The sequence below is a fragment of the Ascochyta rabiei genome, chromosome 7, assembly GCF_004011695.2.
Source record: "Ascochyta rabiei chromosome 7, complete sequence".
In the NCBI taxonomy this organism is placed as follows: domain Eukaryota; kingdom Fungi; phylum Ascomycota; class Dothideomycetes; order Pleosporales; family Didymellaceae; genus Ascochyta; species Ascochyta rabiei.
In genome coordinates this window covers 1,787,521-1,814,461 of record NC_082411.1, presented here as the reverse complement: position 1 = coordinate 1,814,461, position 26,941 = coordinate 1,787,521, and the positions used below count along the sequence as shown (strand labels likewise).

Below are 26,941 nucleotides of genomic sequence, written 5' to 3'. Positions count from 1 at the left end.
TGACTCTCAATGGACCACTGTCCCCTGGATTTATCTTTGTCTGACGCATCAGAGCAACACTGCATTTGAATCTTACCTGCTCATCGGTTCGGCTAGTTGGTGGATAATTCTGCTCACTTGAGCCCAAATTCTTCAGATGGAGCAGATCACAAGTGTACAAAAGAGTATTGGCACTCCAGAGCCAGAACTGCCCATGATACGACTCATTTCCTAGTCGGCGATTTTGTTTCGTCGTCATCGTGAAGGCTGGATGTAGACGGTGTACACATGGCAGCAACCCCTGTTCCAACACTGCAAACTGAGATCATGTGCGCAAGACAAGAGGTCTTGAGCCGCGCAAGTATGCCCACATATTGAGGCTCTGTCACAGAATTCACGTCTTGGCTTGGCGTACCGTGACGGTGCCACCCTTAAACAAACAGCTTTGATGGAACCAGCGTGTCCAACCGTAAGTAAACGGCTACGGCAAAGGTCGATTGCCGTAAGTAACAGCAATTATCGTTGGCCGTTACGTCCTAAAATTACGGCGTAGGCCTACTTTACAGCATAGAGACGTAGCTACAGGTGTACAGTTGCTATTTTTAGTCTAGCATAGTTAATAACTGTAAAGGAGGCCTATCCTGTAATGCCTCTGTGCTTAGAAACGTGTTCTATAGGCTTTATCTGCCTTTGTGCGTGTTAATATTAAAAAAAACGCAATAATCGCGTTGTAGCGTAGTGGGGGAGGAGGTGGTAATACTGTTAAGGCCTTGCGTTAGCTGTTAGGTGTAGTGTTAAGTTTTGACGATAGTGGCCTGTGCGCCCCCCCCCCTATCCCCCTATTATTAACACTAAGGTTAGCTGTACTACAACTGTATTACAGCTTTATATATAGCTACAGTACGTATACGGCTACAGCTTATATAATTGCTGTTACTTACTATATTTACGGCCGTAACCCGTAACCGTTACAGGCCGTACTACGTACGGTTGGACACGCTGGATGGAACGACATGGTACTCGAGCCACAATGCCATGCTTTTCTGTGCCGCATAGTGAGAGAACCCCACAGTCAAGACTGACATGCCAAAGTGGTGGAGCTGTCCCGGTAAAAGCTTGACGTGGCCGACAGTATCCGTGTGGTCCAGACTCGCGATGGTGGAGAGTAGCAATGTAGGATGCAGATACAGCGAAAGTGCTGTTGAGTTCACACTATGCAATCGCTGTCGTCACTCCAAGCATGGAAAGCGGTGTAATTTGCTTGGCGTGGAGAGAGGGTTGGGATGACGCTCTATAAAGAGGACAAACACCTGCGCTAATGCAGTCGATATCACCGCTTCAACACTCGCTCAGCAGCTTTGGTCTTACCCTACCCTTCTCTAACCTTTCTGTTCATTCCTTCGCTCAGGTAGCTCGTTCATTCACTTCCCTTCGCACCAACCCTTTACCCAACCTCGCGAAATCATGAAGCTCACTGCTCTCGCCGCCGCTTTCATCGTCCAGTACGCCTCGGCGCACTACTTCTTCGACACCCTCATCATCGATGGCGCCGAGTCCAAACCTCTCGAATATGTCCGCGAGAATACCCGTGCTGCAAAGTACAACCCTACAAAATGGAAGAACATCCGCAACGACATGACGCCTGACATGACAGTTCCGGTGCAACAAGGGCGCTTTCGAGTCTGTTTCTCGCACTTCGACCGCCGAAGGCAAAGCCCGCTCGAAGCTGGCCATGAAGCTCACTGTCGGCGCGACGTTTCAGCGCCCTTAGCCGGCCATTATCTATATGAGCAAGGTGCTCAGTACCGCGCAGGCATACGAGGGCGATGGCGACTGATTCAAGATCTATGAGGAGAGCGAGTGCAACCCTTCTGGCGATTTTGGAAAGAATCCTTGGTGCACCTGGGACAAGAACCAGATCGAGTTCCCCGTTCCTACTGGCACTCCTGATGGCGAGTACCTGATTCGCAGTAAGCACATCGGTGTTCATGGTGCTCACAACAGCTAAACTAATTTCTACTACTCGTGAGTGTTCTTTATAATTTTGATCCAGACATCGTCTCGAACGGAAATAGCTGCGCTCAGGTAAAGGTTACCGGTAGCACCGGCACCGTACTTCCTACCGAAAAGATTAAGTTCCCTGGCTGATGCAAGAAGGATGACCCACCGTTCAACTTCAGCATCTACGGCGGATACAAGGAGTACCCATGCCCGGCCCAGCTGTTTGGGGAGGCTCGAGCAAGAGCGCTGTCGCTCACGACGATAGCAACTGCGAGAGTAAGAAGGTGGCTCGCGGTCGTCGTGCTTTCCGCGAGTCAACTCGCGAGTAAAGCCTTCGTTGGTCCTTTTTTGGACGAACAGTTGGTCGGTTGTGGTTGAGATCTTCATTTCCTACATTCTTTTGATCATTTGCTCACTTGAGCTTTTTTTATACACAGTTCCAATGCTAGACATTCACATACAAGTGCTGTTCCTATGGGGCTTTGTGGTATTGCGGCAACAATGAGCGATCACTGAAAGCAGTTCCAATTTTGAAAATTCTTTTAAGGAGGAAGTATGAAATCCCACTAACACTGATGTGGGTGGTGGGGAATAGTTGAGGGAATTTCCTATCCAGCAAACTTCCGTTTTAGGCTCTGCCGGCTGAATAGACCACGAATTTGCATCTTCATCTTCTTCGTCTACTACCACGACTCTTCTCGTCGCTTCTATGAATGCCGCTTGAGCAGTTTTTGTATCCTCTATATCAAAGCTCTTCTTCGTTCCATCGATTGTTAACAAAAGGCTTGGAGTTAGGACAGCCTCGCGGCGAGCATTAACAGCTCGAATCTCATCCAAGGCGTTCTCAATGTCCATTTCCTGCTTCGCATCCTCGATCGTACTCTCTAATCGCTCGAATGCGGGCTCGTCATTCTTAAGCTCTTCGCGTTCAAGACGATCTAGTCGCGCCTCAGTGCTCTCCCCTGCCTCCGCTTCTTTTCTCCAGGGCTCGTAGCCACGCTTTGCGCTGCTGACAAGTCGGTAATCAATCATTTTTGGATCAGTCTCGATGATGATTGGTGCCCTACATGTGGGACATTTCAAGTGGAGCCGAACAATTTCGAACCCGAGATTCCTCTTCTGCAGAGTCCTCTTTAGGTGCGTTGTAGAATTTTATACCCTTTGTTGTGAAGGAGCCACAGCTCAGACACCGCATCGAGCGAAGCGGGCACACAAAGTTGACGGCTGTCCGGTGGGGCTTGTTCCTGCGACCGCCGAGCTTCGGGGGATCGAAGTCGGCTGGGATGTACTTCGAGATGCACTTGCGGTCCGCCATGAGAAGATGATAAGATGGGATGTGATGCGGCGGCTTGTCTTATTCGAGCACGAAGGATTGGAGGCAAAGCCTTTGGCTTTGTAGTTCGGTAAGGCGTCAAGTTGTAGCTTGTGGAGACAAGGCCTTGTCACAGTGTAGTGGCGTGCGAATTTACTCAAGAGTAATTTCTGAAGCTTGATGAAATCGGCCTTCGTTCTGTCTAATCCCAAAGAGCAAGGTAGATGTTAATTAGTTGTGGATCGCCTGTTAAAACCCCCATTTTGACACCACCTTGGTAACCACGGTAGACTCTTATCCTAACCAAACGAAACCGACTTGCTCCAGTCAGTGTTGCGCATAACAGCTCACATACCGACTCACTCGTTTCCCTGGCGGCCTACGGTACATCCAGAAGTGTAACGCAGGTCGGGGGTATCCATTCTCAAGCCGCCAGTCGGTACTCGGTAGCTATAATTGCTTTGGTCCAGTACCAAACACGCACCCCAAGACTAAGTGTAGAGAATACTATACCTTCTAGGTATCCCAAAAGGTACGCTGAAGTTTTTATTTGGCCACAGCAGGAATATTATTAAGTTATAGTTTTTCATTCTGATATTATTAAGGAATGTTGTGGTATCGTAACACAAGGAAACAATGGTTTATATACAAGGAGTGAAACCGCTAATGCCAAATCCAAATGCTAGACAATACATCCGTCACTCGCCCTTGAAACTCTCGCTATCGTGGTTGAGATGATGCATTATACACAAGCCGCTTCGGACAGCTTACTGGAGCTTGCCGGGATACTGGACAAGGGTGATGTAGGCGGGCGAGACACCCTGGCAAATGTAGTCGTTGGGACCGGAACCGCCAGCGTGGCAGTAGTCGGGGAGGGTGGTGGTAGCGACGTACTGGATGTCGTCGGAGACATCCTGCCTCAGAAGGAGGCCTGAACGGTCGGCCTGGTAGGCAAAGTAGATGAAGGAGTTCTCGCCGCACTCATAGAACTTGCCGTCTTCGACGGGATCGCTGGATGTGCAGTCGAAGTCGAGAGTGCCGCCGTTGGTGGCCTTGACGTTGAACGAGAGAGAGCTGATGGTCTTGCCGTCGAGCTTGCGAGCGGAGAAGTTATCGATCTTCCAGACGTAGTCACCCTGCTCAACGACAGGGCAAGTCTCCTCGCGAGCCTGAAGAGGAGCGGCCATGGAGAGACCAGCAGAGGCGAGGAGAGAAGCGGCGATCACCTTGAACTGCATTTTGAAGGTTGTGGGTGTTTGAGGTTGTTGGTAAAGTTTGGAAGTTTGAGTGGTTGGTTTTTGAAGTGAAGATGATTGATGTGAAGATGGATGTTTGATGCTATTCTAGGGAGATAATCCTCTATACTTATATACTCAGAAGTCAGTTATGCTTTCGTCGCATATCGTTGCAGACCGAGACCGAGTACGATTTGCTTGACGTCAACTGATGCCGCGCCTCTACACAAAGCGAAGATCACTTCGTACCAACTGCCAAACACGAATAGACAATGTGACTTCAAGGCTAGCTGCGCCATAATTGGAAGGCTCTTGTGCTTAATCTGGCTAGACGCTACTCTGCGTGGCAATTGTGGTGTAGATCTGTCGGCATGAGTGGTCCGAAAATATCCCCTCAGATACCCATGGAAGAAGCATGACACGACATTCTCCGCTCACGCCGATTACACGACCATGTTACTGTGGACACTGGTGTTGTTGCATCGTGCCCTAAGGGAGCGAAATGTCTGCCCAGCAGCAGAGCGGATGGTCGGAGGCTTCTCCATGTGTTTCCATACGGCGTTGAGTCTTCTGCCTTGCAGCTATGCCTCGTGTTGACAGCGAGTCGGTACCCATCTCCACAGTTCGATTGTCATTGCAGAAGTTATTTTGGGATTCTTGAGCATACCGCCGCTGTAGGGCTGTTGGAATGTGCCGAAGTTCCATAACCTGTGCACATACGCAATTCGATGGGCCATTTTTAGTGAACACGATAGTTTGATGGTACCCTGTCTCGTACGTTCCTACCTTCGACAATATCAGCATAGCAGACAAAATTAGAAGCCTTCGACATTGGGTTAATGATTGTGCTCAAGGAATGCTTTTTCCCCGGTTGCAGCCACACCTGATTCCGTAATCAGTCCTGGGCTTAAGGTTGCAATGTGTCCAGCGCAAGGAGCAAAAACCGAGACTGCCAGCACTGCCGTGCTAGCATTGGACCGAGGTGGCGAGCGTGGAGAAAGTTTGGTGATGGGACTGTGAGACCATCGGTCCGCTTCGGGTGAGGCTGTCGATCTGACCCTGTTTTCTTTGATGCGGATGGCCCGTGTCACAGTGTGACTTCATCCTCTTCGTATCGCAAGCCACCAGACATCACCAAATGTGCACGTGATGGGAAACCCAGCAAATTTGCTTGGTTACGAACTGGAAGAAGGAACATCCATGATGATTGACTTTACGGCCTTGGCTTCCAAAATCGACGTCAGCCTTGAGCATCACAGCCCACAACGAGAAGGTTAAGTGGACCGTGAACAGTGCGCCGAAGCTTGGATCTCAGCAACCCGGATGTACATCAAGTTCTCTGGAGGGTACGGGCTACACGGCATCCTTGATCTGTTTCTTCCAACTTCCATCAGACATCACCACGAGTGATGCCTCAGCTTCCGCATCGATCCGAATCCACATCTACCGGATGATCGGACACGATGCAAGTCATGTGCCGGACCACTTGAAACAAGACATACCGCCATGCCAGCAAGGAAGTTGCTATGCTTTGTGCCGGACAACAAGACTGGATAGCCATATCCTTGAAGCGTGTACTCAATCAAGCCAGCTCTGCCTCAATGACGCTCTGAACAGCTCTAGGATGCCTTGAGACACTATTGATGCCAAACCCAGCCTTCTCCAAAAGGCCCTTCCAGTGCTGCTCCGTCGGCTCAAGCCCACTAACACAGTTCATCAACTGCAAGTCCAACGTCATCATCAAGCTCGTCGCTCTCTTTGCCGGCAACACGACTTCATAGATGAGCAACTTCGAGTAGCCCGGCTTCATCGCAATCTTGACATTCGCAAGCATACGAAGCACGTTCGCATCCTGCCAGTCGTGCGGTACGGCGTGGAAAAAGTAAGCCTGCGGGCCGACAAGAGGCTGAGGCGTGAAGAAGTCGTACCCCATCTTCTTCACACGTGGTTCCAGCTCTTCCGGTGTCGTCGCGACGACTTCCGATGATCATGCACCACGAGGACATCAGAGGGTAGATATGGGTGTCTTGCGAGCAGGCGTTCGGTATCGAGGCCATGGGCTCCTCCAATGTCGACGAAGAGCCGTGCACCGCTTTTCAGATCGGCATTTGAGACCAAGTCGGTCGTGTCGTACACGTCGGTCCATGGCACCTTTTGGTTTCGCAACGCCGTCATGAGGCCGATGAATGAACTGCCCAATTGCTCCGGATCTTTTGCACAGGTAGCAAAGAAGTCGGCTCCGCCTGTCATGTCCGCATAGTTGTCGAGCTTAGTGTTGTCGAGCGGATCCTGATAGTTGTACTTCTGGAGGAACCTCGCAAGGCTGGCACCGCTTGGAATGGTATGGACCAAGCTGCAAAGGTCAGTGCACTAACTCACACCCTAGAGACTAGTTGGCTTTCGTCACTCTCTGTACTTACCCACACTGGATGATCTGATCTGCATGAGTAGACTTATCTCCCATAGCTCGAGTATAAGGTGTAAGCCTCCACTTATCCACATCGGTCTCTTCAAGTACATAGAGCGCTGTCAGATGCTTCAAAAACAGCCCTGTACCGGATCAGAAGAGTGTCTGCCTTCATCCGCATCTCCAGATTTACGCATCTCAGCCTCTGCCCATTTGTTCCAAACCCCAAGGTCAGATCCCATTTGCAGTCTTAGCACCAATACGGGAGTCTCGAAAGCCAGAGTCCATCATCGCTCGAACGGCACCTCGAGCCCAGCAAGTAGACGACGCGCTGCTTCTTTGGCAGCATATCGATTGGCGTCTGACTTGAATGTTGCCTGACTGATCGAGTCAAGAGTGCTGATTGTTTCCTGGGGATCGTGTTTATCGATTATGGTTGCTTAGAGGTTAGTTCACGGTACGATGCCCGGAAGGCTACGTGCGTGGGCCAGTGTCCTTGTACTGGCAACCTGACTCGACATCCTGACATGTCTGTACTCGAAACGAATCGAAGGATTTAACGCTCTCAGAAATGCCGTGGATAAACAGTGTTGTCGAGTCGCATACCGCCCCGTACTATCGTGCCGAAGTAAATTGTCTTTGGAACACAGGTGGCACGACTGTAGTGGACTTGGGGTTGTTCTGGGGTAGCGTGGGATTTGGAGCATGAGTGTTTGCTTGAAGCGATGCTTGCGACCAAGAATCCTGTCTTGCTGATCAAAATGTGAATTCACGAATCCGGAGAAAAGAGCGCTGCATTTGTTGTGATAGTTCTGCCGACCAAACCTAAGCAGAGACAACATTTGCCATGGAGAAGGCGATCTTAAGGTCCCTATCGATTTCTCCCATGGAGTGATCGCCACCTAAATTTGCTATTGCTCGAGATGGGTTTGCAAGAACATCCTGATCTAAACGCCTATCATATGTCTTGCTCGTCCATGCAGTTTTTGAGACATCTAGATACGATCCTTTAACTAGCTCGGATGTGCTCTTTTTCTCCGTGTTTCGGTATCGATTATTCCAACATGCACATCGTCTGCCGTTCGACAAGCCGGTCGGCGGGCAGAACCACTGCGAGGCGTTGAATAGTGTGGACAGGAGCGAGACAGGTGTGAACGACTGTAATTTGCGCTCGACGAGGCCCAAGTCCCGACTTTGGGAAGTCCATCAACGACAGGAGCGTTCACGTCGAAGGGAACGACCTGGGGGATTTCAGAGTTGATGTAGTGCAGCACCATTTAAAGATGCACGGCTTCACGCTGCGCCCGGATTGATGCTACAGTAACTTGCACTCACGAACCTGTCGATAGTATGCACCTCGCTATAGCTATGCCCGTGACGAAAACTTCATGTGAGATGAGAAGGTCAATCTGCATCTTCCTGATGATGGGTCAGCAGTTGTTTCTTAGAGACTCAACTTTGCTCACCTTCACATCGCCGTCTGTACGTCTTCGAGCACTGTGAATGGAACCACAAGCAAAAGAGCGTCTGTTCTTGTAGACTTTGTCAGAAAGTGAGAAAATGGAGAGATCGAAATTTGTAGAGGGGTTGGCTTGCTTACGCTGATGGCTCTGGCTTGTGATGACTGCAGTTCTTTAGTTAGGCGAAGTCCTTGCAAAGTGACCAGGAGAATTGCTTATGCAGACTTGTTTATCCTCTACGGCTTTACTTGTAGCCCGGCTTCACTTTGCATGTCTGCAATAATCTCGCACGAGCTATGAAACGCCAAGGAGCTCCCTCGCGCTGGAGTTGGGTACGTACGCATCCCATCTCAGCTGTTACACTAACCGACGCATCACGCACCGGGGGGGTTCTAACATGAGGTATGTATTTGTATCCACCAAACTCTTCCCTCGCTCCACACGAGTCCAAGCACGTCCAATCCAAGCTACCACACCACCTCGCAAACCAACACAAGCACGCCGAGTATAGCATACCGCCAGATATCAGCACCGACCCTCACTGCCGGACTCGCAGCAGCCTGAGCAAGCGCCGACAACGACGCACTGGGAGTCGTCCGCACAGTACCCGTCAGCGAGCCCGTCGTCGAAGCAGCTGAAGTCGTAGAGACAGCTGGAGTCGTAGAAGCAGCCGAAGTCCCCGATGCCGATGACGATGCCGTGGCGGAACTGCTCTGCGCACTTCCCGACGCCGACGTCGACGCAGAGGAGCTAGAAGACACGCTCGCCGCGTCAGCGTCTTCGGCGTCGCTGACTTGGATACTAGTATAATCCCCCGTACGATCACCGTACGAATAACTCGCTCCCGGATTCTCATTGACAACCTCGATTTTCTCGAGGTACATGGTGTACGGTCCGTCGCCGTAGTTTGTTTCGCCGCCTGCCCACTCGATGGTCCCGGGGTCGTTTGCGCTGTCGCCGCCCGCCCAGATGCCGATGCGGATGTTCATGGGCGTCTGCGGGTAGTTTGTGCCGCTGACGGCGTCGGCGTAGGCGAGTGTCCGCACGGCGACTTGGTCAATGTACCATGTTGTGGCGCTCGAGGTCCAGGATATGGTGTAGTTGTGGGTCGTGGTTTGCGTGGAGGTAACTGCTGCCCAGGCGGCGCGGTCGTAACTCGATGAATTGCCCTTGCCGAAGTAATTGCTCTGACAGGTAGACGCGTAGTTGGTGCCGCCGAGCCATTCCCAGTCGATTTCGTCGAGGTCGTCGGATTCGAGGATCGCCGACGACACGATTCCTGTCCCGGACGCGGCTTTGACGAAGAAGGAGACGCGGCCGAAGAAGATATACCATTTTGACTGGATTGTAGGCGCGTCGCCGGGCTTGTTTATGGTGAACTCTGCGCCGGAGGAGGTGTAGGTCACTTTTCCCGCAGTGACGTTCCACGCATTGTCATCGGCACCAGATGTGGTGAAGTCATGTGTGTAGGTGCTAGATGAGAGCGCTGTATCGTCCGGACAGGCTGGAAGTGTTAGGGTGGGTGGTAGTGTTTATGGTAGATGCTGCTCACTTTTCTCAGTAGGATTGCACGATGTGGTCGTTTGGGCGACAGTGTTGGTTACTGCGAGAAGCAGTGCTAGCCATGTAGTACACCGAGGAAGCATCATACTGGAAGTGCAGTTCTACGCACGAATGGTCAAATGAACCTGGTCGTACACCAGGGTTTTGACAAGGATGTTTCTCAATATGAAAAAGACGTGAAGGAAATCTCAATTCCAGAAATAGCGTGGACGAAGCGTTCTTGAAATGCCCCCGATACCAACCTCGTGGGTACGTACGCCCCGTGAAAGTGGCTGCGAGAAGCACAGATTAAACCATGCCAACCTCGCTGATCACAGCGGGATCTAAGCGTTAGATTCAACAAGTGCCGGAGATGGGGCACGAAGTCATCGTGGTTGGTCGTCGATTTATGCACCAGACGCGTGCCAGGGTGACGACGCGCGCCCCACCCTTGCTCTTGCAGCTACGAACCAGTTCGCTTCCACAGATACGGACAGCGTGGGGACCAGCATTCCATAAGAAGACTCGGATATCGTTCTTCTTCTGAGAACTGTGTTGTGCGTAGAGCTTTGGCCAAGGGGCAATGCAATTGTGACGGTCTGTGTGGCAAAGGCTCACGGAGGTGTCGGCCTCATGATATCCAACAGCGACTACAATAGCCGGCTGGATAGAGCGAATAGCTGCATAAATCCGTTATCCAGCATCGTATGGAGATCTTGCGCGTCGTGGTGCGAGGTGTGGGCGTCGTGGTGCGAGGTATGGGCGTTACTATGCGTGGTTTTGTGGGAGCGACGGAAGCTAGCGGATGGCGTTGCGTCAAATCGACAAGACAGGAATAGAAACAAAAGGAGGGAATGGTTTGTTGGCGACCACGATTGGACCAAAGTTATGCAGCAGTACTGTCTTGCTGTATGTATGTGGTGGGTATTGTCGAAGAGAACATGTCTAAATAAGGAAGAAAGCGAGCCCCTATTGCTAGTTAAAGACGGTACCATGTTAGCAAAGACCGAGGTGAAAGCCAATGCGAGACCTAAATGTCTTGGAAAAGGCGTTCATGCCATTCAGGCAGCAGAACAACACACAAAGACATAAAAACAAGCGGCGTTCAACCGCATATTCATTGGAGGCACCATCAGGTTCGGCCTCTTACGGACGTCATATACATACTGCTCATGGTATACTGCAGTCACTGTTCAATCCATCTCCTTCTTCTCATCTCCCATCTCAATCTCATCCCTTAGTTCGGGGGAGTGGTTGTCTTGCTGGTCGTCTCCTCGGAGTGCTTCTCGAGGATGTGGGTGGGGTTGGAGGGAAGACCGGACTTGTGGTCGTCGGACTTCTCCTTGGTCTGGGTCTCGCCGCCCTGCTGGTTGGGCTGCGCCTGCTGGCCCTTCTGCGCATCGGACTGGCTCTCAGGCTCAGGGGACTGACGGCCTTGCTGGGGTGCGGACATTGTGATGCTGGGGGGTGTTAGACAGAGTGAAGGTGAGTCGAGTGGCGGAAGGGAGTGAGCAGAGTAGGCATAGACTAAAGGTTGAGGAAGGGGTTGAAGTGCTGACGGATGGCTGGGGGAGATTGAGTTGCGCGTACGTTGGTGTGTTGTTGGGTGAAGGTGTTGTAGAGTGCTGCGGCGGAGTTAGCAGCAGTACCACTTCATTGAAATCAAACCCTGAATGACATACCTTAAGAGGCTTGTAGTTTAGTTGGAGGATTGCTGGTAAGTTTGTGTTTTTGCTGTCGTGCCCCGCGTCTGTTTTGATTGAAGCTGCCCCCCACCGGTGACGTCAGAGCAGTACAGCAGGCGCATAACATCGACGTAACCTATGAGGTGCTCCACTCGACAACGTCGCCCCATTCTTACCGTGCAGAATAGCAGCTTGTTTTGCCGACTTTTGGCAGATTACCATGCACGCTGATCAATGGTCAATCCGGCTCAGTGTGCTGATTGATGGACCTGCATCTCCGGTGGTCCAGTCTCGATTCACAAACACGGTCGGCGGTTGGACCGACTGACGGTGTCAAAGGCCGATGTTGTAGATAGAATAGTCCTTGATTTATTCCATGGAATATTGAGGCATGTAAACATAGAGTTGAAATTTATGATGCTCTAGTTTATGTTATCGTAGAGTATGTCATCCATAAGAAGCAAGCCACGTAATCTCATCATGTCTCGTCAGCTTCTCTTCCCCATCTCGATGTATCCTTCTTCCTCAACATCTTCATCCCATCCGTCCCCTTTCAATCTCTTGCCCGCCCACAGTCCAACAGCGGTCACGAGACTCGCCGCCAGGAACCACCCTTCAAACCACTTCTCCGTAAAGCTAGGCTCCAACGGCGCCCCCAATGCATCGCTAATCGCACTCTTCATTTCTACAGGAAGATTACTCCTGAGGAGCAGCGCAGAGCTGATGACGTAGGTCGCTGCGATTTGTGAAATAAGGAGCGCAAAGTTGGCTTGCGCATGATGCAAGATGCCCGGTGCCGCGCGCGAGAAGAGGTAAAAGGTTTGCAGAACAGCGTTGAACGATAACAAAAGGATGACGCCAGAGAGCAGGAAGGAAATTGTGCGACTCCAGGCTACACGGTCGATGGTGGGATCCCAATGCTTTGCGAAGAGGGCGAGGAAGTTGTTGATTGGGTCTGAGCTCGCGAAACTCGCGCTCGACGAGGAGAAACGGCGGAGTATCGTCACGCTTGTAGCGATAATACGATACGCGCAGTAAATGGCAAAGACGAAGGAGAACGCGTTGAGAATGCGACCGTAGGCTGTGTGAGATCGAAGCTGTGTCTGACGTCGGTTTTGAAGAACATTCTGCGAGTTCTGCAGCGTGTGTCGCATTGTTTCGAGCCCTTGGATCTCGAGCTGGAGCATGTTGCGCTCTTGCAGATCTGGATTTCCGCGAATGGTGCCAACCACACGGCCCATAAGACCTTCTTGCGGATGGTCGGTCAACTTGCGTTCGATGGCGCGGAGGCGTGATTCTTTGGCTAGCAGCATGTCGTTTGTAGCCTGGATGCCGGCTTGCTTGCGGGAGATGTCCGTGTCGGACACCTGTACGTGTCAGCATAGTCAAAAAGCCTGTATAATGAATAGTGCTTACCGGTCGATACTTGACGCCAAAGGTCTGCCACAGCGACGAGACTGCAGCGAAACCCGTGAGGGAGGCCATCATACTAATACCGATGACACCAATCCTCTCCAGGCAGCCTTCGCTGAAAGTATGGTTGTGCACATAAGACTCTTCGTGCAGATATGTCCCCAGCAAGCCGCTGCCAAGGTACCAGAAAGCGGCAAGCCATACTGCCAGACCGCAACCCTCCAACACCCAAGCAACCCTTCGCCGCCCGCTCTGTGAGCCACCAGTACTCCAACCAGCTCCAGACACCACCGAGTGTATCTCGAGCGCCGGCGTCGCAACGACGAGGAGAAACAACAGCGAAGGAAGCGTGAGCTTGAGGGCCAAGGTGCGGGTCGCGCGGTTTCCGGTGCTTGTGATCTCGCAGAAGATGAGCTCGGCAAGGACGGCAGAGAGGGCGATGTTGGTGGAGAAGATGACAACAGCGAGCGAGCGCGCATTCAACTGTAGTTTCTTGACTAGTGGGGTCTGTTCGCGAGATGCGCTCTTAGGCAGACGTGCATCGTTATGGTGCGCCTTGCGGTCGGTGTGGCCGGAGAGGACGGGGAACAGCTTCTGAGATACGCCGAGTGCAACGACCAAGAAGGTAAGGAGGAACGGAAGCGCTGAGATGATGGTCTTCACCGGCCCTCTCTGCACCATGTACGCCGGGACGCACTCATCGCAATCGTCTTGCAGAGAAACCATAGGTAAAGCGGTAGCTGGATGTGGAGTCGTTCAGGTGGTGTGGTGAGGTAGTCGCGCAGCTTCCTCTAAGTCGAAGATGTGGCTTGTACGTCCATGGGACTCGGTTCGGCGTCTCAGTCGTTGGGATGCATGGATGAGACAGGCGTGCCACAAGAAGTAAAGCGGGCGTGTGAGCGCGAGTGTTGAAGATAGAGTGCCTCGGACGCCCTCGCAGCTCAGGTACGCGTCGCCTCGAAACGCCGCTAGAACCGTCAATCGTCATGTTCGTCGATCTAACAGGGATGGCACGGCACGTGTAGGCGATGCCGCGATATCGATATGCTCTTCGGCTCGGCTCCCCATAGTATGCACGCTCGTAACCAAAGTGGCTGAGGGTTCATTGTATGAGTTGGATTGCACACCAGTTGTCTTGCACGGCCTCCGTCCATTCATCTTCAAGCGTGCTATTGCTTTAGGCCGACGTCGACTTTTTACCATGCCAGCAAGCTAAGCTATAGTATTGCTGCAAAACGCACCGATATAGCCACAACTCATACGCCTTCCATGATCCTCTGCGCTGCTGACCTGTGATCCACCTTTTGCTTCGGTTCAGGCGCCACGTATGCGGCTTCACGCTCGTTGGCCGCCGCCCTGCTCGCCGCCAGCTCTGCTGCTGAGGGCGGCTGGAACGGCTGGAACGAGATTGGCTCGTACTGCTGTGCACCTGTTCCTCCTGTGGTAGTGGTATCATGTCCTGCCCCACCGAGTGCCTCGTCAGACCCTGAACTCCTCGATCTTGTTGACACACCGCCCTCGTAACCTTCGTCTTCGCTGCTGGATTCGCTGCTGAGGTCAGGACTGTCGAGATTCTGCAATTCAGGACTCTTGAGCAGCGACCCTGGACTTCGCAAGTCCTTCTCGTCGTCACTTTCCTCGGCGCGGTGCACTTGTGCCAGCGGTGAAGGTTCGACAGGCTGCGTAGGTTGCGCACTCTGGTTCTGAAGGGATGATTTCACCGCAGCAGCCTGCTCATCGGTTGCAACGAAGCTGCCGCGTGGACTTGGAGCTGGACTCGTGGTGACATCCAGCAAGCTTTCGCTCTTGGCCAGCATCTCCTGGTAGCCCAGTCGGTTGGGATCGTTTGCCCTCTTACTTCGTGCCTTGTCACGTTTCGATGTCGGGCGCACGACGATGACGGGTACGGGGGAGTGTTGCAGGCAGTACTTGGAAACACTTCCCGGAAGCAGACCTTGGAAGCCACCCAGACTCTTGCCTCTTGTGCCGACAACGAGGATTGCAGGCTCGTACAGGTTGATCTAGTGAGAGTTAGGAGGTGATCAATGCCGAACTAGCCGGGGACTGACCATGTCGTCGATGACTTTGTTCACTTTACCAACCGAGAATTCCAAGATGAGGTTGATGGCCTTGTTCTCCCGGTTCCGACCTTGAATGTCCTGCATGGTTGCGTCGGCCTCCCTCTTGTATCGCCCGGTCTCTACGCTGCGGTCTCCAGCTATTGTGTCTTCCTTCTCCACCACCCTCAGACACACAATCTCATCACCGTCGTCCACGAGCTCGTTGATCAGCCATTGAAGCGCGTAGGTAGAGTATTCGTTCTCGTCGAAGCCACACAGAAATGTCCTGGACCGCTTGGTGTACTCATAGTCCTTGTGCTTGGCTATTAGAGTGAAGGAACTCTCCTCGATGAAGTCTGCGGGCTTGTCGAAAGTATCAAACGAGACACGTGGCTGAAAGTTTCTGTAGAGCAGTTAGCCTCCATAGATCTGAAGAGGAGTGTAGATCTGGAGAGGAGTGCAGTGCACAGACTTACGGAGGAGGAGGTGGTGAAGACAGGCGCCGCCTCTGCTTAGACTTGGGACTCCCTCGCGGTAACGACGAATTCCTGTGTGCCAGAAATTGAATAGACGATCGGCGCGGTTCCTCCTGAGCCAGCGACAGCGATCCTCGAGTCGGTAAAAGGAGCGGGCTCACGCCCTGACGAGGTGCTGGCGATGCATTGCGCGAGAGGCGGTCCTTGGGGGACGCGCTCATGCTGGCAGGGACGATGCTGTGTAATGGGTGCTCCTGGTGAGCGTGCGAATGAAGAGGAATACGCCACTCGGGCTTGGTCGCAACAAGTCTGCTAGCAATGCGGGCCTTTACGGGTGGTTGCGATCTTGCGATCGTGAGGTTCAAGCGTTCAAGGCGCTAGAGGCGCAGGCGGGGTATGCAACGAAGCACACGAGCGCACTGAAGATTCAGAAACAATGGTTGCAGTTGATATTGAAAGAGAACGAGAAAGATTCTAGAAGCTCGTGAGGCAGTGCCCGATCTAGTGGACAGACACGGCGCTTGGCTCGGTCAGTCGCGCCTTGGTCTTGGTGATGTTCTCGCCCAGAGTCCCAGACCCTGGAGGACGTCAGAGCTTCAGCCGCCCGCGGGGTCCAGCTGTGGATCGAAGTGGGCTTTAGGGCTTTAGGGCTTTCAGGGCTGTCAGGGCTTTCCCGTGAATCTGGAAAACCTCATCCTGCATGAAATCGTGTACCAATGCAATTACTGCGGTCGCAATGCAAAAGTCTACATGTCTATAGAGGGGTCGTGATCATCAAGCAGCTGTCTCCACTCCACCTAAGCCAGGGACTTCAGTCCGAGGCCGAGGCGCTGGTTCTCGGCCTGGAAAGCCTCCTTGATCTTGCCAGCATCCTTCTCGCTGTTGAGCTTGCCAGCGAGCGTAGCCAGCTCCGTGTTGTCGATCTTCGCAATGATGGCGTCGACGTCGTTGAGAGCGGCTTCGACCTGCGAGGCGGGGGCGTCGCCAGCACCGTGGAAGTAGTTGGCGTCCTTGACGGCACCACGAACCACACGCTTGTTCTTCTTCGCGGCATTCTTGGCAGCCTCCTTTGCCTTCTTGCCCTCGGCCTTCTGGGCCTTGTCGGCCTCTTCCTTCTCGGCCGCGAGCCTGGCCTCGTCCTCCTTGGCCTTGGCGGCCTCCTCTGCGAGACGCTTCTGCTCTGCCTCCTTTGCGAAGCGGCGCTTGTTCTTCTCGGCGTGCTCGGCCTGGCGGAACAGCTTGATGCGCTCGTCGAGAGCAAGGGCGTCGTCGACGAGGTGCCTGAGGCGGGCCGTGTCCTCCGTCTTCTTCTTCTTGCGGGCGGCGTTGTTCTTGCGCTCGACGTGGCGCTTCTGGTCACGGCTCTCGCCGTCGTCGGGGACGTCCTCGTCGAGGTACTCAAAGGACCTCCAGCTGTCGAAGTTGTACCAGAAGTTGTAGAAGTGCTCGACGTCCTCCTTGGAGCTCTTTGCGTTGCCGAGCTTGGGCACGGGCTGCTTGGTGGAGAAGCGGCCCTCGGCTTCGAAGACCTTGCCCCACAGCTTGTAGAAGTTGCCCTTCTGGGTATCCTTCTTGGAGGGCGGGTCGACCTCGGCGGCCTCGTCGACCGAGTCGAACTGCCTGCGGCGGACGGGGTCGGACAGGACCTCGTGGGCCTTCTGGATGCACTTGAAGAACTGGTCGTCCTCGGTGCCCCCGGCGGCGGCGCGCTTGTCGGGGTGGTGCTTGAGGACCTTCCTGCGGTGCGCGCGCTTGATCTGGTCCTCGGTAGCCCTCCAGCGGTGGCGGGTGATGCCGAGCACGGCGTAGTGGTCCTGCGACTTCCAATCCTTGGCCTCGCGCAGGAGCAGCTGCGGGTCCTCGGGCTCGTCAACGTCGTCGGGGTCCTCCTCCTCGACGCTCTTGACGTTGGCCTGCGCCTGGATGCGCTCGTCCTCGGAGAAGGTGCGCTTGTGGCGGATCTGCGGGTAGATGTCAGCGGTGCACTGGGCGGCAGGGTCTTCGCAGAGGAACGCACGCGGCGGGCGTAGGCCAGGAAGTGCGGGCCGACCGGCTCGATCTTGCGGTCGTTGGTCTTGCTGAGGGAGCCGAGGGGCTTGAAGTCCTTGTCGCCGGCCCAGCCCTCGGGCAGGACGGGCAGCGGCAGGTTGATCTCGACGGTGGCCATGGTTGCTGGTCTGTCGATGGGCTGTCGAGGGGCTGTCGAGGGGCTGTCGAGGGGCTGTCGAGGGGCTGTCGAGGGGCTGTCGAGGGGCTGTCGAGGGGCTGTCTCCGGCCTGTCTCTGCTGCTGTCGAGGGGCTGTCTCCGGCCTGTCTCTGCTGCTGTCGAGGGGCTGTCGACGGCCTGTCTCTGCTGCTGTCGACGGTTTTTACACATCAACTTCTTAGCGTCGCCCCTAGCCGAGCCCCATCCTTGTCCGCCGGGGTTTCTGCGCCGTCCACCCTTGGAAGCTTGGACATGTGCAAGCTGTCTTCGTCTTGCGCATCTCAACAACAGCCATGGAAACACGCTAGCTGCACCTTGTCCTGCTGTTCCCCATCCTGCGCGCACCGTGGCTGCACTCTCTCCTTCTATTCCTACTCCGCGCGCATGGTTGATTGGTTGGTTGGTTGATTGCAAGCATGTTTCAAGGTTTCCAGGTGCCTATGACCACGTTCCATGCAGGTCCCTCGTTGGCAAGCTGACCAAAGACCTTGCAGCGCATTCGCGGCGCCATTGATGCGCGCATAGCGGAGGAGCAGGCAAAGCAGCGAACCACGCCTTCAGTGCCTCCGCGAGCAGGTGCCGCGCCCCGGCGCTCAACCTCACGCAACCTATCGCCCTCGAAGCGGCCGGCCAAAGGCAAAGACGCAGACAGCCAGGCAGCGCCGCCCACAGGGAGAGGTCCTGATCCCTCCGAATTCGACCCCGATTTCGTCGTAGGCGAAGAGAGCGAGCAGCCGAGTCGCACAGCGACACCGAAGCCAAAGGAGAAGGCACCAGCTGCTGACACAACAGCATCAGCATCAGCCACAGCCACAGCCACAGCCACAGCTGAAGATGGAAACGAGAAGCCACAAGACCACGAAAGGGCTGGAAAGACCGACGACACCGATGACACGCCAGAGAAGGCGCCCGAGATTCCTCCTGAAGTGCAGACGCGGCTGCGGAGACTGGACAAACTCGAGCCCAAATACGCCACACTGCTCTCCTCCTACCGCATTGCGCACGCTCGCATCGGCGCCATTGAGACCTTTGAAGCCTCCCTCCGCGAGTACACGCCCCTCACGTCGATCAACGATGCCTCAGCCTTTGTCGAATACCTCGGCCAGTTGAACGTCAAAAGTGACATGCTTATGGAGGAACTAAAGAGGGTTTCGAAAGAGCGCGACGCTCTGAACAAGAAGCTGGACGACGCCGAAAAGCGAGCAAAGGAAGCAACCGACGAGGCCGAGACACTGAAGACCCAGGCATCAAACCACACCGACGCTTCCAAGGACGACTCGACAGACCAGGGCGAGTCGATCGCGCCGTCTTCCGCCTCGAAGGCGTCCGACCAGACGGTAACCACAGATGCGACCGAGGAGTTCTTCTCATACGACAGCGAACTCCCGCGTCTGCAGGAGCGGCTACAGGAGAGTGAAGAGAAGGTTGGCAAATTGGAGGACGAGAACCAGTCGCTGAAGAGCGAGCTTTCGTCTGCGCAGGATTCAGCCAAATCCTTCATGGAGAATCTCGAGACCACCACGAACGATCTAAACACATTCAAGGAAACTTCACAACGACTGCAAAGAGAGGCTGATGAGAGAGAAAAGGAGCTTGACGGCGCCATCAAGGACCTCGAGTCTAAGCTGGCCACGGCTGAACAGGATCTGTCCAAGCATCAGGAGAGCCAAGCCGACCATGAAAAGACCGTTACTGAGCTGAAGGAGAAATTAGACTCGACCGCAAAAGAGTTGGAAGAGTTGCGTGCTTCGAGAGGAGAGGACCTTGTGAACAACGAGGAAGCGGCAACACTGCGCGCTCAAGTCAGGAAGCTGGAGACAGACCTAGAAGAGCTCAGGTCAACGCACGCCAAGGGCGAGAAGCGCAGCGAGACACTCCACGGCCTGTTGAACAATGTACGCGATAAGCTGAAGGAGACCGAGACCAAGAGAGATGGAGCATTGAAGAGTCTTGAGCAAGCTAAGAAAGACTTGGAAGCGAAGGCCACGCAGAAAGAGGAGGTCAAGCCAGAGCCCGCACCACAACCCGAGCCTGTACCTGCCGCTGCCGCTGCCGCTGCGCCAGCCAAGCCCACGGAATCTGCGTCGTCGAAGAAGAAGAACAAGAAAAAGAAGAAGGGTGGCAAGGGTGCTGATACGCTGGCCGTCGCTGCGACTGAGGCAACACCAAGCGAAGACGGCACTGCCAGCATCCTGCCGAGCCCGCGCGAACCGGAGTTCTCATCTGCTCAGTTCGAGGAGGCCCAGCAATCCGTCGGTCAACTCAAGTCTGATCTCGAGGCCAAGATTGCGGTCATTGAAAGGTTGGAGGCTGAACTCACAGACAAGGTCAATTCGTTCGAGGATCTGAAAAAGAAACTCAAGGACCAGGATGACATGAAGGAAGAGATCGAGACCTTGCGACAGGATCTACTTGACTTTGGTCTTGAGCACACCGAAGCCAAAGACAAGGTCAAGGAGCTGCAAGCCGAGAAGGTCGCACTGCAGGACGATCTTGCCAAGTTGGAGAAGGAGGTTGCAGAGCTGAAGACTGGTCGAGCGGCTCAGGAGAGTTCTGAGAAGGAGCGCAAGAGAATGGCAGCCGAGTTTGAGGAGCTCAAAGCCAAGTCGGACTCGTTGCAGACCGATCTTTCGGTTGCGGAGCAGCTTGCAGCGACTCGATTCAAGGACCTCACCGACATGCGAGAGATGCTGCAGAAGGCGCAGCCTGAGCTACTCTCTCTGCGTAAAGAAGTCGTCGAGCTTCGATCAACAAAAGACGAGCTATCAACAAGTACGAAGGAGGTCAGGCGGCTGGAAGGTCGTGAAAAGGACCTGAAGTCGGAGATTGCCACGTACCGCGCACAGCTCTCCGACAAGGAAGGAGACGTCAAGTCTCTCCACGAGAAGATCAAGCAGGAAACAACGCAGCGGTTGGCTCTCGAAGAGACCAACAAGAAGATCCAGAGAGACCTACAGAACACGGAGATCGAGCGCAAGGATGTCACCGAGAGTCGTGATAAGCTTACCAAGGACCTCTCCAAGGCGCAAGAGGAGCTGAAGAAGTCTCGCAACACCGTGCAAGAGTGGGAAGACGAGGTTGCCAAACTCAAGCGCGATGCGGGTAGCCTACGCGAAGAGATACAGCTGAAGTCTGCGCAGTACGCGAGCGCACAGGATCTTATGAACAGCATGCAAGACCAAGCGCAAGAGATCAGCACGCAGATGAAAGAGATGAAAGCTAGGGGTGAGAGCCTGGAAGAGGAGCTTGCCGATGCGCATCGACTCCTGAGCGAGCGTGGGCGTGAGGCAGAGACGATGCGGAGGCTACTGGCCGATGCTCAAGGCCGGGCTGATGCACGGATACGCGAAATGCAGGAACGTCTCGATCTCGCCGTCGAAGAGAGGGAGCGCGCTGAAGAGCAAGCCAGCTCGTTCAGTCGGCGGCGCGCACGGGAGCTGGAAGAGCTCAAGCAAAAGGTTCGCGATGCCGAACGTGCTGTGACGCGTGCACAGGAGGACAAAGAGGACATGGCTGCCGCGGAGAGGGAGCTGCGCAAGCAGAAGGAAGAGGTCGAGAAGCGGGCTGCCCAGGCTACAGAGGAAGCTTCCGAGGTTCGGTCTGCCATGGGCCAGCTCCGGGACACGCTCGACGAGAGCGAGAAGCAAGCGCGCGAGCTGGAGCGCGAGAAGACGGAGCTTCGACGAGCGTTCGACGAGACCCAAGGCCGATTGGAGAAGCTGCAGAAGTCGACCAAGGTGCGTAGCCTTGCCTGACGAGCCGCGCGAGTGTAGTTGCTAACAAGCACCAGACCCTGTCCGACGAGCTGCGGTCTCTCCAACAAAAAGGCGCAGACTCCAACCCCCACTCGTCGAGAGCTTCGATCGAATCCTCGCGGTCACGACTCACCTCGCCAACGCTCAAGGCCAGCGGGTCTCCCGCCGACATTGACTACGTGTACCTGAAGAACGTGCTCCTGCAGTTCCTCGAGCAGCGCGACAAGAAGTACCAGCAGCAGCTTATTCCCGTGCTGGGTATGCTGTTGCACTTTGACAAGTACGCTCCTGACTTGATTCCCCCTTTGACGACAGGGTGCTAATAGGGTGTTGCAGGAAAGATGAGCAGAAGTGGATGGCTGCGGTCTCGGCCAAGTGAGGGCGGGGGGTTAACGCGGTAAGGGGGTGTTTTTTTTTTTTTTTTTTTTTTTTTTTTTTTTTGCATTGGGAGGCGTTTGGGACGGGTGTATCCATATTGCTGTATCTGGGGGGAGGGAGGATGGATGTTCATGGTGATGACGGGCTGGGTGGTGGGTAGGCGTGGAGCGAGGTTTGTGTGTTGTGTTGTGTTGCAGTTGCTTACGAGGTGGGGTGCGAGTAGAGATTCCTGTGTTGCAGTTGCTTACGAGGTGGGGTGCGAGTAGAGATTCCTGTCTTGCAGTTGCTTACGAGGTGAGGTGTTGGTAGAGCTTCCTGTCTTGGAGTGGTTCACGAGGTGAAGGACGAGTGGAGATGACACGTCTTGCCATGGTTCACGACGTCCACCATGCGTCCGCAAAGATGCACGACAGCCCCAGCCGATAGCCGTGCGTGTCGTGAGTGAGCAAAACAGGTACTACGGCAAAGCACTGGCCGCTAGGCGTTCCGCAGCCATGCGGGCGGAGACTATTTCGAGGACGGTGGTGATGCATTCGGGCGATGACATCAGTCGCAGGTTACCCTACTTGTACCAGCCTAGGCATGCACGACAGCAACCGGGCAGCGTTCTTCGCGCTCGATTCCATCACCAGCTCCGCGCGTCTGCACTGTCATTGCTCTGCTCTGCCTCTTCACTGTCTACGAGCACAGCGCTCGCCGTCTGCCGTCTGCCGTCTGCCGCCTGCCGTCTGCCGTCTGCCGCCTGTCGCCTGCCGTCCCCATAACGAGCCGCCGTGCAGCCCAGCCAGCAACGCAGCAGCCCAGCAGCCCAGCACAGCAGCACAGCACCCCTCGCCCGCCACCAATCACGTCAGGGGCGCAGAGCCAGGATAGGCCCGAGAGTCGAGCGCTAAGCCAGCGAGCCAGCAATTGAAGAAATCGCAGACGGTGCGACAGCAAGCATAGGCATATCGCGCTCCTGTTCTGCACTGCACTGCACTGCACTGCACTGCACTGCATCCACCCACTCCCTACCTGCACAGCACACGCACACGCACGCACACGCACGCACACGCACACGCACCCCTCCTGCTCCCTGCGCCGCACGCCGATGAGGTGCTGCCTGCGCGTCGACTCGGCCTGATCCTCCCCACCCCTCCTCGGACCGTGGGCCAGCGCGTGGCGGGGAAGCCCACGATCCCACGATGAATGGCGCCGACATCAAGAAGGCCGCCATCAACAAGGCAAAGGCGGTCGCTCAGGCCGCCAACGGCAACGGCGGCAAGAAGCGCCGGAAGGGCCAGGACCTGAAGCCCATCATCACCGCCGAGGGCCACGCCGGCGCAAAGTGAGTTCTCTCCTCTACCCATCTGCATCATCAGCCCCCACGGCTTGGCGCTCAACGTTCAATGTTCAACCTCTGCCTTGCACCTCCCACCTTCCACCTTCACCGTTGCCGTTGCCGTTGCCGTTGCCGTTGCCGTTGCCGTTGCCGTGCCGTGGCCGTGGACGTGAACGCTCGACATTCAACGCGCACGCCAACACCCCACTTTCAGAAGATCCATCACCCCCATGCATCATCACTGACAGCCCCGCAGCGCGCAGAACACGGCCTCGCCGCTGCAGCAGCACAAAATGTACGGCAACACGCTCAGCCACTCGCCCGACAGCAGCGCCTCGTCCGTCGACGAGGCCGACAACACGGCCGACGAAGAAGACAGCGAGGACTACTGCAAGGGCGGCTACCACCCCGTCCAGGTCGGCGAGGAGTACAAGGACGGAAAGTACACCATCGTGCGCAAGCTCGGCTGGGGCCACTTCTCCACCGTCTGGCTGTCCCGCGACAACGCCACGGGCAAGCACGTCGCCCTCAAGGTCGTCCGCTCCGCCGCCCACTACACCGAGACCGCCCTCGACGAGATCAAGCTGCTCAAAAAGGTCGTCGACGCAAAGGAAGCCCACCCCGGCCGCGCCCACGTCGTCAGCCTGCTCGACTCGTTCAACCACAAGGGCCCCAACGGCGTCCACGTCTGCATGGTCTTCGAGGTGCTCGGCGAGAACCTGCTGGGCCTGATCAAGCGCTGGAACCACCGCGGCATCCCCATGCCCCTCGTCAAGCAAATCACAAAGCAGGTCCTGCTGGGCCTCGACTACCTCCACCGCGAGTGCGGCATCATCCACACCGACCTGAAGCCCGAGAACGTCTTGATAGAGATTGGCGACGTCGAGCAGATTGTAAAGGCCTACGTCAAGGATGAGCCCAAGCCCAAGGACAGCGCCGACACCAGCGACAGGAACGGCCGCCGGAGAAGACGCACCCTGATCACAGGGAGCCAGCCGCTGCCCAGTCCGCTCAACGCCAGCTTCAACCACGCAGAGCTCGGCACCTTCCCCGCGAGCGCGCAGAGCCTCAACAAAGTCATGAACGAGAGCACAGGTAAACACTCCCCCACCACCATTCCGAGTCCATCTTCTTCACAAGACGGTTTTGTAATGAGCGGTGCTCTAGGCACTTCGTCACAATCCTCCACCATGTCCATGGCCGAGCGCCTCGGCCTGAAGCCCAACGCCAGCGAGGACGAAGTACAAAAGCAGCGAGAAAAGACAGCGTAAGTCCCTTGAGCCACTGCTGAAGAAAAAAACCTGACACTGAACAGCGACCTCCTCACCAAAGAAGTCTCCGGCATCAGTCTCGACAAGCAATCCACATCCGCAAAGGAAAAGTCCGCCGAAGGCACACCCGACCTCGCCTTGGAGAAAATCTCCGTCAAGATTGCCGATCTCGGAAACGCCTGCTGGGTCGGACACCACTTTACAAACGACATCCAGACGCGGCAATACAGGTCTCCGGAAGTCATCCTGGGCAGCAAATGGGGCGCCAGCACCGACGTCTGGAGCATGGCAGCTATGGTAGGCAGCTCTCAGCCCGAGATGAATGCTTGCTAATATCGTGCTAGACCTTCGAGCTGATCACAGGCGACTACCTCTTCGACCCGCAGTCCGGCACTAAATACGGCAAAGACGACGACCACATTGCGCAAATCATCGAGCTGCTCGGCCCCTTCCCCAAATCGCTCTGCCTCTCTGGGAAATGGAGCCAGGAAATCTTCAACCGCAAGGGCGAGCTGCGTAACATTCACCGTCTGCGCCACTGGGCCCTCCCCGACGTGCTGCACGAGAAGTACCATTTCGGCAAGGAGGAGAGCAAAGAGATTGCCAGCTTCCTGCTGCCCATGCTGGAGCTGCTCCCCGTGGATCGCGCAAACGCGGGCGGCATGGCGAGCCACGAGTTCCTCAAGGACACCAAAGGAATGGAGAATCTGGATCTTGGGATCCCGTGTAGGAGCAAGGGCGAGGGGATCGAAGGCTGGGCGACGGAGATCAAGAAGACGAGGTAGACAGCCGTCCATCCATCCATCAGTTGGGTTGGGCTGGGTTGGTCGGTTGCCGCGCTACGACGTTATGAGCTGGGTGGATGCAAACATGATTTTTGGCAGCATGCACGGGTTGAGTTGGGTTTTGTCTATGCAATTCAGGGCAGGGCAGGTCACGTCATGTCAGGCCATGTCATATCGTTGGCAAACAAGCACAAGACGGTGTTTTCGAGAAGCTGTGTTTCAGACGGGGGTTAGAAGTAGCGATGGTGAAGAGCAGTGACGAGAAGGGAAGAGAGGAGAGGAGGGGAGAAGAAAAGAGAGGAGCGGAGGAAGAGAAAGGGAAAGGGAAAAGGGAAGAGCAAAGAGCAAGAGAACCAGAAAGGAAGAGAGCGAGATCAGATTACATCCTATTATCTTCTTAGCTTTTGGCCTTTTTTTTTCCCCCCCTTTTTTTTTTTTTTAGTACGCTTCACCGTGGACACTATCTTGATCCTTTCTTCTTCTTCTTCTTCTTCTTCTTCTTCTTCTTCTTCTTCTTCTTCTTCTTCTTCTTCTTCTTCTTCTTCTTCTTCTTCTTCTTCTTCTTCTTCTTCTTCTTCTTCTCCTTCTTCTCCTTCTTCTCCTTCTTCTTCTCCTTCTCCTCCTCCTCCTCCTCCTTCTCTTCCTCTTCCTTCCCCCCTTCCTTCTCCCTTCACAACTAATCAATCCGTCTAGTTTTAGTTTCAGTCAGTTAATAATCTAACCATCCTTCCATTAAGCAATAAAGCAAGTAAGTAATAGATATGTGGACATTTACGTAGGTTTAGAACGCTGCTACGCTAACTGGATAAAGGTGTTGATGGAGCGCTACGTTGGGGGTGGATGGATGGATGGATGGATGGATGGATGGATCAATTTCTAGGTTGCTAAACTCGGTCCTGACTTCTTTGAATAGAAGCAGAGTTGAAATGTAATGAAATGTAATGTAATGTAATGATATGAAATGATATGAAATGATATGAAATGATATGAAATGATATGAAATGAAATGAAATGAAATGAAATGAAATGAAATGAAATAAAATAAAATAAAATAAAATAAAATAAAATAAAATAAAATAAAATAAAATAAAATAAAATAAAATAAAATGAAATAAAATAAAATAAAATGAAATGAATTGAAATGAAATGAAATGAAATGAAATAAAGTAGCTACAACTACTCTACACAAACTACACACACACCAAGCCAGATGAACCCCAACCCAAAACTAACCCCAAACCCAACTCCAGGCCTAGAGTGTATAGCTATAGCTATTTTCGTGTTCTAGATTTCTTAAATGAACGGTGGATGGTTGGACGGTGGCAGATGGTACGAAACATCAATCAAGAAGAGCACGCGTATGTGCGTTGCAGCGACCAGTGCGATTGATGCCGTCCTGCAGCCAGCTGTATGCTATGTTACGCCGCTAATCGCCAACTGGCAACTATAGAGTGGAAGACGGTGGAGGGACTTCACTCCTACTTGCTGAGGGACGCTCGGTTGCGAGGAGATGGTGGAGATTCCCACTCCACCGTCAGGCGGTGTCGGTGGGGGGGTTGGACGCGTGTTTAGCAGGCGCATGAGAGGGGTTGTGGGTAGGTTGGACATGTAGATTGGAGCAAGCGTGTTCGATCGAGGGGTGTGGGTGGTGGGTG

The 26,941-nt window shown here is 54.3% G+C and overlaps 10 protein-coding genes across 10 annotated transcripts, besides 20 other annotated features; 2 read left to right on the top strand and 8 right to left on the bottom strand.

The window, feature by feature from the left end:
* Positions 1-4,059: 4,059 nt before the first annotated feature.
* Positions 4,060-4,530, bottom strand: EKO05_0005152 (Major allergen Alt a 1; the record flags this gene model as incomplete). Its single annotated transcript, XM_038945751.1, has 1 exon — positions 4,060-4,530. One exon carries the CDS (start codon positions 4,528-4,530, stop codon positions 4,060-4,062), a length of 471 nt encoding a protein of 156 aa, XP_038799696.1.
* Positions 4,531-6,109: 1,579 nt separating this feature from the next.
* EKO05_0005151 (uncharacterized protein) lies at positions 6,110-6,460 on the bottom strand (the record flags this gene model as incomplete). Its single annotated transcript, XM_059636533.1, has 1 exon — positions 6,110-6,460. One exon carries the CDS (start codon positions 6,458-6,460, stop codon positions 6,110-6,112), a length of 351 nt encoding a protein of 116 aa, XP_059492516.1.
* A 5-nt stretch (positions 6,461-6,465) lies between these two features.
* EKO05_0005150 (uncharacterized protein) lies at positions 6,466-6,991 on the bottom strand (the record flags this gene model as incomplete). Its single annotated transcript, XM_038939567.2, has 2 exons — positions 6,466-6,880; positions 6,948-6,991. 2 exons carry the CDS (start codon positions 6,989-6,991, stop codon positions 6,466-6,468), a joined length of 459 nt encoding a protein of 152 aa, XP_038799695.2.
* Positions 6,992-8,861: 1,870 nt separating this feature from the next.
* On the bottom strand, positions 8,862-10,043 carry EKO05_0005149 (Licheninase; the record flags this gene model as incomplete). The annotated part of the gene is made up of 2 exons (XM_038939516.1): positions 8,862-9,898; positions 9,947-10,043. The coding sequence occupies 2 exons, from the start codon at positions 10,041-10,043 to the stop codon at positions 8,862-8,864; spliced, it is 1,134 nt and encodes a 377-aa protein (XP_038799694.1).
* Positions 9,074-9,140: a tandem repeat.
* Positions 10,044-11,173: 1,130 nt separating the features above from the next.
* EKO05_0005148 (uncharacterized protein) lies at positions 11,174-11,389 on the bottom strand (the record flags this gene model as incomplete). Its single annotated transcript, XM_038939164.2, has 1 exon — positions 11,174-11,389. The coding sequence occupies one exon, from the start codon at positions 11,387-11,389 to the stop codon at positions 11,174-11,176; it is 216 nt and encodes a 71-aa protein (XP_038799693.2).
* Positions 11,390-12,109: 720 nt separating this feature from the next.
* EKO05_0005147 (uncharacterized protein) lies at positions 12,110-13,715 on the bottom strand (the record flags this gene model as incomplete). Its single annotated transcript, XM_038939311.2, has 2 exons — positions 12,110-12,988; positions 13,038-13,715. The coding sequence occupies 2 exons, from the start codon at positions 13,713-13,715 to the stop codon at positions 12,110-12,112; spliced, it is 1,557 nt and encodes a 518-aa protein (XP_038799692.2).
* Positions 13,716-14,290: 575 nt separating this feature from the next.
* On the bottom strand, positions 14,291-15,791 carry EKO05_0005146 (uncharacterized protein; the record flags this gene model as incomplete). The annotated part of the gene is made up of 3 exons (XM_038939406.1): positions 14,291-15,055; positions 15,104-15,497; positions 15,571-15,791. 3 exons carry the CDS (start codon positions 15,789-15,791, stop codon positions 14,291-14,293), a joined length of 1,380 nt encoding a protein of 459 aa, XP_038799691.1.
* Positions 15,792-16,201: 410 nt separating this feature from the next.
* Positions 16,202-16,243: a tandem repeat.
* Positions 16,244-16,367: 124 nt separating this feature from the next.
* EKO05_0005145 (Hydroxymethylglutaryl-CoA lyase) lies at positions 16,368-17,947 on the bottom strand (the record flags this gene model as incomplete). Its single annotated transcript, XM_038939240.1, has 2 exons — positions 16,368-17,531; positions 17,588-17,947. 2 exons carry the CDS (start codon positions 17,945-17,947, stop codon positions 16,368-16,370), a joined length of 1,524 nt encoding a protein of 507 aa, XP_038799690.1.
* A 214-nt stretch (positions 17,948-18,161) lies between these two features.
* Positions 18,162-18,187: a tandem repeat.
* A 5-nt stretch (positions 18,188-18,192) lies between these two features.
* Positions 18,193-21,910, top strand: EKO05_0005144 (Golgin imh1; the record flags this gene model as incomplete). The annotated part of the gene is made up of 4 exons (XM_038939238.1): positions 18,193-18,210; positions 18,271-21,513; positions 21,567-21,811; positions 21,868-21,910. 4 exons carry the CDS (start codon positions 18,193-18,195, stop codon positions 21,908-21,910), a joined length of 3,549 nt encoding a protein of 1,182 aa, XP_038799689.1.
* Positions 18,578-18,605: a tandem repeat.
* Positions 19,866-19,893: a tandem repeat.
* A 29-nt stretch (positions 21,911-21,939) lies between the features above and the next one.
* Positions 21,940-21,972: a tandem repeat.
* A 578-nt stretch (positions 21,973-22,550) lies between these two features.
* Positions 22,551-22,589: a tandem repeat.
* Positions 22,590-22,604: 15 nt separating this feature from the next.
* Positions 22,605-22,666: a tandem repeat.
* A 19-nt stretch (positions 22,667-22,685) lies between these two features.
* Positions 22,686-22,737: a tandem repeat.
* A 135-nt stretch (positions 22,738-22,872) lies between these two features.
* Positions 22,873-22,907: a tandem repeat.
* An 18-nt stretch (positions 22,908-22,925) lies between these two features.
* Positions 22,926-22,972: a tandem repeat.
* A 121-nt stretch (positions 22,973-23,093) lies between these two features.
* On the top strand, positions 23,094-25,286 carry EKO05_0005143 (Non-specific serine/threonine protein kinase; the record flags this gene model as incomplete). Its single annotated transcript, XM_038939222.1, has 4 exons — positions 23,094-23,236; positions 23,487-24,497; positions 24,546-24,798; positions 24,846-25,286. 4 exons carry the CDS (start codon positions 23,094-23,096, stop codon positions 25,284-25,286), a joined length of 1,848 nt encoding a protein of 615 aa, XP_038799688.1.
* Positions 23,288-23,337: a tandem repeat.
* Positions 23,339-23,395: a tandem repeat.
* Positions 25,287-25,408: 122 nt separating the features above from the next.
* Positions 25,409-25,462: a tandem repeat.
* A 71-nt stretch (positions 25,463-25,533) lies between these two features.
* Positions 25,534-25,660: a tandem repeat.
* Positions 25,661-25,759: 99 nt separating this feature from the next.
* Positions 25,760-25,904: a tandem repeat.
* A 219-nt stretch (positions 25,905-26,123) lies between these two features.
* Positions 26,124-26,156: a tandem repeat.
* A 52-nt stretch (positions 26,157-26,208) lies between these two features.
* Positions 26,209-26,452: a tandem repeat.
* Positions 26,453-26,499: 47 nt separating this feature from the next.
* Positions 26,500-26,530: a tandem repeat.
* A 392-nt stretch (positions 26,531-26,922) lies between these two features.
* Positions 26,923-26,941: part of a tandem repeat that runs on past the window's edge.